General features: G+C 33.4%; 1 protein-coding gene across 1 annotated transcript; it reads left to right on the top strand.

The window, feature by feature from the left end:
* The first annotated feature begins 8,639 nt into the window (after positions 1 to 8,639).
* On the top strand, positions 8,640 to 11,030 carry LOC105205356. Its single transcript, XM_011174709.2, has one exon. It carries the CDS (start codon positions 8,640 to 8,642, stop codon positions 10,608 to 10,610), a length of 1,971 nt encoding a protein of 656 aa, XP_011173011.1. The 3' UTR covers positions 10,611 to 11,030.
* Positions 11,031 to 12,476: the final 1,446 nt, after the last annotated feature.

Raw genomic sequence — 12,476 nt, 5'->3', positions numbered from 1 at the left:
GTTTACGAGGATGCAACACAGGAAGATCTTGGAGATGATACACATGAAAATCTAGAGAATGGAGACGAGAGCGAAGATGAAAACAAAATTGATGATGGAAGGAATGTGAGAAATGAAGTGATAGAAGAAATTCAAGAACAACCAATTGAGATTAGAAGTAGAGGAAGACCGAAGGGAACCACTAAAGCTGTAATGGAATTACGAAGAGTTGAGAGATTAGAAGAGCAAGAAAGAAATATAGGACAAAACGACGTTAGAAGATCTGAAAGGATTAAAAATCAACAGTCAGCATTACTGGTGACAGACGACGAAATTCCCAAGAATGTTGAGAAAGCGATGGAGTCGAGTGATTGGAAATTTTGGAAAGATGCCATAAAAGAAGAGCTGACATCTCTAGATAAACATAAAGTTTGGGATGTTGTGCCGAGGCCAAAGGACAAGAAAGTTATAAAGTGCAAATGGATTTTCAACATTAAAGAAGACCCGAATACGGAACAACGGAGATACAAGGCTAGATTAGTGGCACTTGGATGCGGACAACGACCAGGAGTGGATTATAGAGAAACCTTTGCCCCGGTGGTAAGAACGGAAACATTAAGAATACTATTCAGTATAAGTGCTCAAGAAAGGAGAAAAATAAAAATTTATGATGTGAGAACAGCGTTTCTACATGGAACATTAAAGGAAGAAATATTTATGGAAATGCCAGATGGATTACGAAGTAACAAAGAGCAAGTATGTAAATTGAAGAAGAGTATTTATGGACTCAAGCAGGCCGGAAGATGCTGGTATGAATGTTTGACAGATGTGATGCAGAATTGTGGAATGAAACAATCGGTGGAAGATCCTTGTTTATTTTATGTAAAAAAGGAGAATAATTACCTGTATTGTGGAATACATGTCGATGATATGGTGATTATTTCGAATAGAGAAGAATTTGAAAAGGAGTACATGGATAAGATCAAACGGTACATTGATATTAAAGATCTCGGAGAAGCGAATACAGTTCTTGGAATGCAAATAGAACAAGAGGAAGGACGAATATATGTGCATCAAAGGAAGTATATTCAAAATTTACTGCAGTTATACGGAATGGAAGAGTGTAACACTGTCGGATCACCAATGGACGTAAATGTAATTATGGAAGAATGTAGTAACAGTGAACAAGCTGATGTTCATATTTATCAGGAATTAATGGGACGTCTTATGTACTTGGGAGTGTATACTAGACCAGATATATCGTTCACACTGAGTAACCTGTCGCAATTTAATAATGATCCAAGGATGATGCATATGACAGCACTGAAGAGAATACTTCGTTATTTGAGGGGAACCATTGATTACCGCCTGGAATTCGGAGAAAAGGCTGTGGAAGGACTAATTGAATGTGAAGCTGATGCATCGTGGGATAGGACGAAGGATGCTAAATCATATTCAGGAATATTGGTGTATAGAAACGGAGACTTGATACACTGGAAGAGCAAAAAACAATCGAAGGTTGCACTTTCTTCGACGGAGAGCGAGTTGGAAGCGATGCTGGAAGGAACAAAGGAAGTCGTATGGACTGCTAGGCTACTACGTGAAATTGGGATGTCGAATGGATCGCAGACGGAACTGAGATGCGACAATTTAAATGCCGTTAGATTGGCAAATGGAGGAACATTTAAAACAAAATCCAAACTATTGAACAGAAGATGTCATTATATCAAGGAGATTGTAAAGGAAGAAAATGTTCGTGTGAAGCATGTACCAAATGAAGTTATGACTGCGGATTGCTTGACGAAACCATTGAGTAAACCAAAACTGTTGAAACATGTGAGGAAGTTCATGAGCGTACCCGAATGATAAAACCAAAGGGGCAGATTGTGGGATATTGTTTTTTATCATCTTGATTAACTATCTTTATATTGTTTTTTGAGTCTGTTCATGTAGGTTGAGTCAGTTCATCAGGAAGTCTGTTAATGTCTAACTATGTTTTTGGAATGGGTTCAGTAGATGGCGGTGTAGGATGGAGTGTCGGAGTGTACTGAAAATTTTTGTAACCACGAGGGGGGTCCTTCTTTCGTCCATGAAACTTGTAACGGAAAACACGCGATATTACTTCATGTTCACAAATCTCAATACATATATGTTTTATATCAGCAATAGAAGGAAGAATTTTATTAATCATTCCCTGCCTTCGATCCCACAACCTAACCCTATTTTAATTGTAATTTGGCCAAGAATATCTAATTGACATTGCGATATTAGATTTGAAATTATGGCTCATCCCCTCCCGCACCCATTCCGTCATTAATGGACGCGAGACGAAGTGGGTTGGGTTAGAAAAAATACGGGGAGGAGGTGCAGGGGGAGGGGCGAAGTCCCTTTCTAGCCCACGCGTTCTCTGTATATTGTAAAAAAACTGTTTTGCGTTGAAAACCCTTTCGAAACGCAAAACAGTTTTTCTACAATAACGACAAAAGTATTAAAATTAGGTAAAATATGTATATGACCTTTTTTATAGAGCTTATTACTAGATTCATTTTTTGTTTGACACATTTTTTCGTAAAATAAATATTTTTCGAAATAAGTAAGAAAAACTGTTTTTTTTTCTGTAATGATATTTTTTTAACAAAAAATGAGCATTACTTAAAACCTTTTGTCACTTAGTACCTTTTCATTGATAACATATGTCAAGGTCAAGATCGTCAGAGACTGCTCCCCTTTTGTAAAGGTTTACCCAAAGCGCTTGTCAATAACTGTGTTTTACAACATAAATGCAAATTTGGTCCGTCAAGTAATAATAACAAAACAAATATTGTATCCAGTAATTGCCAAAAACACATTTAAGTCACACACAAGTTATTTTTATCCAAATTGTGGACAAAATCAACTTATAAAAAATGTTTTTCTTTATTTTTTTGGTGGATATATTTTTTTTTGTTATTCATCTTTGAATTTTTAGTAATAACAATTTTAACAGTTTGTTTTGTTTTTATATCTTCGCATATATATAAAATAATGAGTCAGGTCATATTGACCCGAACGAACCAACTGCATAGTAAATTCGAACAAATCAGCAGGGTTAATAACGCGACTGCTAGCGACTATAACAGGAGGGCGCGAAATAGCCAATCCGCGTCGTGAAGGTTTAATCTTTGTTTTGGAACACTTTAATTTAAAAACATTTTTTTGGTTGCTTTTATTTAATTCTTTATTTTAATAGGTTTTTGTTAGGAATTTTGGAAGGTTAATGTACGACACTTTTTTATATACTTGGCGTACGTTTTTTCTTTCTTAAAAAAAAAAAACTTTGTAATGATTAACTAAAGTATCGTTAATGAACTACAGTACTAAACGTTTCTTTAACTATTGCAGATATACTTAATTGTTACGAATATATTCAATTGTTACGAATAAATTTGGAAGAATCTGTCACCATTATGAAATATTCACTTATTTCATAATGGTGACAAGTTCTTCTAAAGTTATCTAAAATTTGAATATTATGTGTTTTGCTAGTTGACATTGAAATGTTTAACTAAGTTGTTATTACAAGTTAATATAGTAATACATTGAACGACTTCTTTGCTATTGAAATCTATTTAATTGAGATTTACACTTTTTGTACATACACAATTTGTTGAAGATGGCCCAAAATGGTGCCGAAATGTTCATTTAGAAAAATTAAAATAAAATTCGTATTTTGAACAAAAATAACTTGCGCACTAAGTACCGCGCCAACATTCTCATTAGTCTTTTGATTACTTTTTCTGATTAAGGGATAACACCAGTGTGAAGCCTCCAAAAAAGGCTTATCTTTGATCATTTTTTAAGGGAAAACGAAAACAATAACGTAAAATCCGTTTCAAGTACCTTATTTTACATACTTTGAAATATTTAAAAAAAATGCTTTTTGCATTTTTTTTTTTATTACAAAATGGTGACAAAGCTTAGCAACGATGTTTCGGCTACTTGTTTCGGAAGGTGCCTTATTGCCGCAACAAAATCTGCTCCAATTTTTGCTCTAGAACAAAAAACCAATTTTTTAAAATTCTTTATGCCATTAGCTAGCGAACTATGTATGGAAATTAAAAAATAACTTTTTTTGTAAAAATGACACAAGTTTGAAAAAAATATTCATTTTTTAGTGAAAAATTTAGCAGAAAATTGTTTATTAAAAAAAAGTTTACAACAAAACGTAAAATGTATGTAGTTCACTGAAAAATGTATTTTAGAAAGTACAGTTAAAATTTCAAGTAAATCGGTCAAGATTTATGGACGTTATGGGTGCAACAAACTTAAAAAAAGTGATTTCGAGAAAAATACGTTTAAAGTTTTATATAACAGAGATAGAAATTTTTCGTTTATCTTTAATCTGCTATGCCTGCACCATACAATTGGCCTTCCTTATTGATGTTCTTTTCCTGACCCCTCTCGGCCGATTTTAAAGAAAATTCACTGTAAGTAACTAATCCTCTTATTATTCTCAGAAGGATCCCTTCGCAAACGCTATCTTACCGAAAAGTACGATGTTTTAAACTTCCAAAAATGACACTTGAGGATCTTTCTTCGCTTTTAGACTTTTTATACCTTATTTCTAAGACCTTAAAGCATCATTTAAGCAAAAAAAAAAAAAAAAAAAGAAAACCGATTTTTTGAAAATTCTACAGTAGTGTTACCTCTTAATACAACTTTATTTTATTTGGCACATCATTCCTTTCCTACGTTATTTTACATTGCAAATAAAAAACACTACATGAGCTAAACTGTAGACGGCCCAATGAGAAACACTGTTGTAAGCTTTCAATTTAATGACACGTCGGAAGTTAACGTTTACGAGGGAGAATAAACGTTTGCTTATTTTACCCGGAGTAAACATTGGGAACTGAAAAAGAAAGATATAAGACGATAATGACGACGTTTCGAGTGGAGAGTAAATGCTAGGCAAGTTATGCAAATGTAATGTAATTATAGATCGGTTATTATTTGCTTATTCTTCGCCGCGTAGTATTTTCAGTAGTAATTTATAATAAATCTTTCTTATTTTGCTATTTAAATGAATTGAAATCCAATATTACAATATGATAATAATCCTATTAACATAGTACGTGACAACAAATACATCATTATGACACGGACTCGTTGTACATTACGTATAACGGTGTCTCTGGCGTTCGAAACGTGATTGGCACGTCACTGTCAGGTGACTAACTATCAAATTCTTAGTGACAAATATTGGAATGATTTGTATTTGTGATTTTATACGTCGTATACCGTATAATATACGGTATGAAAATAATTGACCAATTTTAAAAAGTTAAGATTGGTTTTTACTATTAACGAATTCGATTGGACTGCACTAGTGTGCACTGGTGTACATTAAAGTTGCTGTACACTTTGATCTAACCTCGTTTAAGAATAAAATATAAATACTTTGAATTATAAAATACATATTTTACCAAATAGCATAATAAAATATCGATTGAGGGTTTCATAATATAATGTGCACCAGTGTGCATTAATGCATCTAAACAAATTTGTTATATATGTTTTTACATTACGTAAAATACTTACCAAACAAAATATAATGGCAACTTATAGCAACTAGCATTTAAGGCATTATTTTATCGTTATTTTATTAGAATATGGATGAGAAGTCTTATAATATTGCGTATTTTATTCTAACGTGTATGGTTTTTTACTTACGAAAAGTACATGTACATACATATAACTCTGTCGCGTCCTATCGATGGTGATGCATGTACTGCTCATGAGTGAGCAATTTTATGTTATGTTATGATGACAAAAGACGAATCATAGTTTTGTGACTTTACGACCAAAGTAGCATATCTCTGTTACATACGGTGCAGGCAGGTAAGGATATTATTTTAATATTTTGCAAAGAGCGCGAAAGTATATATTTACTTTACCGATTCCAGTAATAGAAATCTTACTGTAAAAGACATTTGGCTGTACAGATATCTATCTATATGTCGTTGTTTATCCCAGCGAGAAATGATTCATCGAATTGACATCAAAAACAGTTACCGGAAACTAATCAAAATACTCATCGATTTCGATTAATTGACTTACACCTTTATTGACTCATTGTCAGAAAAATTTGATTTCAACTGATATCGAATACTGTTTTCCTACTGCAGTCGCATTAAATTGAATTATTAAAGTCTTATTCTTGAGCACATATGAATAACTACGCATACAAAAATAATAATTTTTTGACTGTGATTGGCCAATCGTATACAAAATTGCCAAAATTTTTGTATGCAAAAGTTATTCGTATAAAATTGATCCCCAGAAACAAAAAACAAACTATTGTCTTGTATTATATACTATAATCAGTTAATTTAATTCATTATTTATGTATTTAATAATATTAGTAAAATGCATCAAAAATTATTTTTCTTGTATAATACCTACATAGCTTACAATACAACTTTCTCCTCTTTTTATTAAACTATATCATTAAACACGAGTACAAGAGAAATTTAGAAATATTAATTAATTTTGTAAAATAAAAGATTCATATCTCTTACTTGTAACTAAAATTAAATTAAAAATTAATTTAAATTAATAAAATTCTATTTTATTAATCTAAAAAATAGATATAGTCTTTACGCAAGTGTAAAGACTATATCTATTTTTTTCATATAAATTAAGAAATCAAAGCTTAAATATAAAAATTGAATAAACTTTTTACAAAACTTTTGTAGTAGAATACTTATAAAAGAAATGAAATTAAAAAATCAGTTACGTATAAATTGCAAAACATAAACATTTAGACCCTGCGCTCAATAAAGGAATATTAGATATTAGAAAAAGAAAAATTTTTAAATCAGTTTTCTCATTGATCATTATAGATAAATACTCAAATTAAAAATTAATTTTGTAATGTAATTATTAATGCTGAAATCTTAAAAAATTGTTTAAACATTCTTTAAGTTTATTAATTAATTTATATTGTATTCTATATAATATAAATAAAAGTGATTAATAATCTGTTTTTTTTTTATATATATAAAGCATAGACTTCGAAATAGCTTCAAATTTTGAGTATTATTTCGATACAATGTACAGTCTATTAAATAAGAGCGTAATCCCTTATTTACAACTGGTAAAAGTATCGCTCTCAATTTTTTGTGAGCCGATAGAGGAAACCTTTGTCTTCAATGCACTTTGAAGAAAGATTCAGTTGCTGTAAATTTTTTGTAAGAAAAACATATTAAGCGCCATGAGTGCCAAATACGCGACGCGCTACAAGGCTGTGTTTCTATACAGCCATCCGAAAGGTCCAAAAATGTCGCAATCGGCGATTGTTAAATATATGGGAAAATTGAAACAATTCGTGCAGAAATAGATTCAGCGGTATAAGGTCACAAAAAATGTCGATGATTTACCGGAACGTGGATTGATAGGAAAATTGAAGAAAAGAGACAATAAAATGATCGCAAAGTTTTTGCGGAATCCTGGCCTAATACTGCGTCAAGGACAAGCAAAATTAAAGCAAAAAGGTTTAGATATATTGTATGTAACTATTCAAACTTATATCCGTGCTCATGGCATGAAATGCCGCAGTACAATAAAGAAACTTCTGTTGAGTGAGAAACATGTGAGAAAGCGACTCATTTGGGCGCACGAACTAGAACATCGATCAAGATTTTAGTGATGTATTTTTTACTGACAAATGTTCTATATGAACACGTAGTAGCTTCAAACAAATTTGGTCAACTTCAACAAACATATAATACATATCTTGAGACATTTTCGGACCTTTCGAATGGCTGCACAGAAACAGCCTCGTAGTGCGTTGCATATTTGGCACTCATGGCGCTTGTGGTTTTCTTACAAAAAATCAATAACAACGAATCTTTAAAGTGCATCGAAAACAAAGGTTTTCTCTATCGGCTCATAAAAAATTGAGAGCGATACTTTTACTAGTTGTGAAAATATCCATGCTTTTATTTAACAGACTGTAATATCAATAATTTTGACGTTGATTTAACATCAATTCAATAAGTAATTTTTTATTGGAACATTACTTCCCCGGCGTTATTTGACAGAAAAATTGTCTCCTAACGAATAAAAATAAAAAAAAGAAAACTGATGAGGGTAAATTTAGATCTGAAAGAAAGGAATTGTCGATTGCCAACATTGATGGATCATTATTTCGAAATGATGATAAATTTTACTTTAATATTCTGTTTTTGGATCGCACCAAGTGATTTACACTCTTTCCTCAATTTTACACACTCATAAAACATTAAATACTAATTTCACAGTGAATTCTCGATTCATGGACGATTAATACATAGACATAGTATATACGTGTAAACTTGTCAAAATGTAATAAAATATTACTTGGAAGGACGCTAACAATGTTCTTGTGCTGCGATTAAGCCTCAGTGTTTTTACTCCAGTGTTTTTATCACGCCTCCGATTTCTATCTACTGTAATGTGACAGCCTTCCTTCAAATGCATATTACTTTTTAACTATATATACCGACCTGTATCTGTATAAAACTTACACTTTTCCTGTTTTCTGACGTTTACCACTGTTCGAAACAGATTCTGCGGAACCGCGGAAAGGCGCTTACGTCGTTACGTTTAAAACTTTTGAACAGTTTCCTCCAATCATCATGTCACCGACAATATTGTTTTACTTATTATTGTTAATGTTATCATTAACAAAGGTAAAGACCACAACAGACGAAGCGTATAAAATCACAGTAAAAAGCTACAGATCAAGGTTAACGGAAAGTGATAATTTGAAAATTATCTTGAATTACATTCGAGGCAAACAAAAATTTTATCCGTCGATATTCTCTCTCGTCTTTTCTGATGACCGCTCTAGTCTCGTAGATCTTTTGTCCAAATACGTGGCAGGCGAATCTATTGTTAGCTACAAGATTACGACAAATGATTTCTCACAAAAGTATACATGGCAAAGTAGCGTAGATCTTACGTGGATCTTTATTGTCGACGATATGAATATCTTCAATTCTTTTGTGTTTAAACAAAATCATATCTGGAAAGCTGTTAATCAATACCTAGTAATTATTACTATGCCAAATACAACCTCGTTGCGCGAGATTTTTCAGACAGTTTGGAAGACCTACGGCATTTACAAGATGGTCATTATTTCGATAGAAGACGACTTTCGATGCCTAAGTAGATATCTGCCGTTTGAGAAGAATCGGCAAAACGAATATGGTATCGTACATAAGATCTGTTTAATGAACAAGAAAGATGACATTGAACTCTACGCTAACTTTGACAATTTAAACGGGTATCCTGTGCGCGTAGTCGTATTTCCATCTCTGATGATGAAGATTGCATCTGACGAAGACATGACGAGTCCCAAATACAGCGGAGTGGACGCGAACGCAATGTTACTATTAGAACGAGCGATGAGAGCGCGATTTGACATTCATGTATCTCATGTTTTTCGTAACATTACTGACGAATATTATGGAGATCCATTTCAACGTACTCTTCGATACATTGAGACTGGCAAGTCAGACATGATTGTTATCAGCTTCTTTACTCACCGATATAAGGATTATCAAAAATATGAATTCACAGCTAGCATTTATGAAGATAAGCTATGCCTAATCGCGCCCACGGCCGGCTTTGTGCCGAAATCTTACATGCCAATAACATCATTCGCGCCCAAGCTGTGGGTTGCTCTCGCGATATACAATGTTTTCGTGTCTATTCTATGGTTTCTTATCAAATATTACAGTGTCTCGTTTCGTCGGCAGGAGATCGTTCTTCTTCCTCTGGCAAAAATGACAGACAACGCTCTCTTACGGCGATCAAATCTACCGCCGAGAATACATCCTTACGTTTCGTCATGTTTTGATCTCTTGGAAACCTCGTGTTATCCTTTGAAGGAGGATGGTGGTAACGGTGTTGGTGGCCCAACAATCTCTCAAAGAGCCTTCTTGATCAGCACGCTTTTCTTCGGACTCATTGTCACCAGTCTTTATCAGAGTTGCCTCATGTCCAGCTTGAGCAATCCCTTTCATTATCCTGAGCTAAACACTTTGGAGGATGTCGCTTCCTCAAATTTTACCATCATTACCAAGTATTACAACTTGAAAGAGAACACGTTCACAGGGAATACCACTCTAGATAACAAATTGCAAAGTAAGATTAAGATATTTGTCTCTGAAGAGCATACCTACGACGTCGTCGCTTTTGGCAGAAAGACAATCGCTATTAACCGTTATACTTCAGTCAAGCTGGGTGATATGTCTAAGTATTACGACGTAGACGGCAACGAACTGCTTCACATAGTTGAGGAATGTCCGGTCACTTATTTGTTATCCTATATAATGAGACTCCATTCGCCATACCGGGAGAGAATCAACGGATTATTGCTACGGATGCAAGAAGCGGGTTTCATTAATTTGTGGTATGAGCGCATGGCTTATCCATTGCATGTAGCCGAGCAAAGAAGAAGAATGGATAAGAGTGAAAGGAAAATTAAACTGACTATGGAACATTACTCTCTTACTTTCGTCGGACTTACAGTTGGTTTACTTTCTTGCACCATTGTGTTTCTCGCAGAACTTTATTTTGCCAAAAAATCTCAGTCGCCGTAAAATTCAAAATCATTCTCGTGTTACTTCTCGTTGGTACACACAGAAATTGTGATATATCAGAATTAAACTCTGATCATTAAATTATTGATCATGCATTACGATACACCAACTCATTTCATTTTCAATTGCTTTGTCCCTACTCGTCTTCATTCTTTAAAGTATTCAAATTCACAATTTCGAAATTAGTGTTGTTAATTTTGAAAAATGTCTAAGAGAAGCGAAGCTTCGACGTCGAAGTTTATCTGTCTTCAAAGTTTCGAAAAACACTCGTATATCCGTGCGAATGATAAATTAAGGAATGCAAAAAAATATTGTACATAAAAATAATATACACTTGTCAACAAAAAATAGGGAACACTAAAAATTAGGCTATTTCCAAATGAATGCAGCACGGCGAAAAATCATCGCAGATAAAAAATGAAAAAAGCATTTTAAAGCTTGAAGTTTCAACTTTAACTCTGAATTGACAGATTATTAAAGTTCTTTTCTTATGCAGTAAAAAAGCACACCTTGTTTTGTTCCTTAAAATTTCGTATCTTTGACACTTTCTTGTCTTATACAGAAAAAAAGCACACCTTGTTTTGTTTCTTAAAATTTCGTATCTTTGATACTTTGTAGCTCGACAAAAGATTTTTTTCGACAATTCAAACAAAGTTTCATAAACTACAATACTTTGCCTATAGAATGCTTTTTTTAAAATTTCTCTACGATTTCTTTTGAGCGAGTTACGCAACTTTGAAGCTAAACCTGCACTTTTTACAAATAGTATCCGTACTCCGTGAAAAATCATCATAGATAAAAATTAAAAAAGCATTTTTAAGTTCAAAGCTTTAGCTTTAACATGTTATCAATAATTTTCTCAATTTCTTAGTGCTATGCCCCAAAAAAGATACACTGTTTTTTCTTTAAAATTATATATATTTGATAGCCTGTAGCTCAATAAAAAAATTTTTTCTTGACAAATACAATGCAAGTGCCATAAAGAATGATATTCTCTCTACAAATGTTTTTTTTTTTTTTTATTTTCCTACGATTCTTTTCTTACCGAGTTACAAGACTTCGAAGAAACACATTAAAGTACATTTTTCCGAAAACTGATTCTTATCACTAACATTAGCATTATCCAATGTGCACCACGTAGAGGTTGCTGGTCGGATATTTGCACATCGTGTGCACGCACGCACGCACGCACGCACGCACGCACGCACGCACGCACACAGCAGAGAGCGTTTGGAGTCGTTATTGCAGAAGTCATGGTGTAAGAAACAAGGTGTGCTTGTGCGCAGGCATTTTACTACCCAATAAGAGAGTGTGACAAGTTTCCACCATCTTGTAAAATTTAAATGGTACTTGAAGCATAACGTTTGTTTTCTGTTCCTGAACTCCCTGAATTAAGGAGCACTTAAAATGAAATAGATTTAAAAAAAAAAATTTAATTTAATTTTAAATTTTACTTTTTGAACGTAATAATAAAAACGCCATAAAACGTAAATAATAAAAACGCTATAAAACACTGCAAAAACTATAACCTCTATATCGTGGCACTTGATAGCACTTCAAAGCCTATCGCGTTTTAAAAACATTCGATTTTTAAACATGCGATTTTCCTTTCTCCCTTTTGCGCATGCTTGGTGATGTCAAAGATGACTGAATCTTGTCACATTTTACCATGCGCAGAACGTGACAAAAATGCGTCCACCAAATGAGCACACCTTGTTACTTACACCATGGCAGAAGTGATGAACTTCGAGGTCCTTATGCTCTTTGCTGTAACCCACGCACACTCATGCGCACACATTTACACACACATACACACACACACACACACACACACACACACACACACACACACACACACACACACAC

The sequence above is a fragment of the Solenopsis invicta genome, chromosome 5, assembly GCF_016802725.1.
Source record: "Solenopsis invicta isolate M01_SB chromosome 5, UNIL_Sinv_3.0, whole genome shotgun sequence".
Taxonomy (NCBI): domain Eukaryota; kingdom Metazoa; phylum Arthropoda; class Insecta; order Hymenoptera; family Formicidae; genus Solenopsis; species Solenopsis invicta.
This window is presented reverse-complemented; position numbering and strand designations above follow the sequence as displayed.

Coding starts and splice junctions, on each gene's coding strand:
- LOC105205356 (XM_011174709.2), top strand. CDS start 8,640: ATGTCACCGACAATATTGTTTTACTTATTATTGTTAATGTTATCATTA.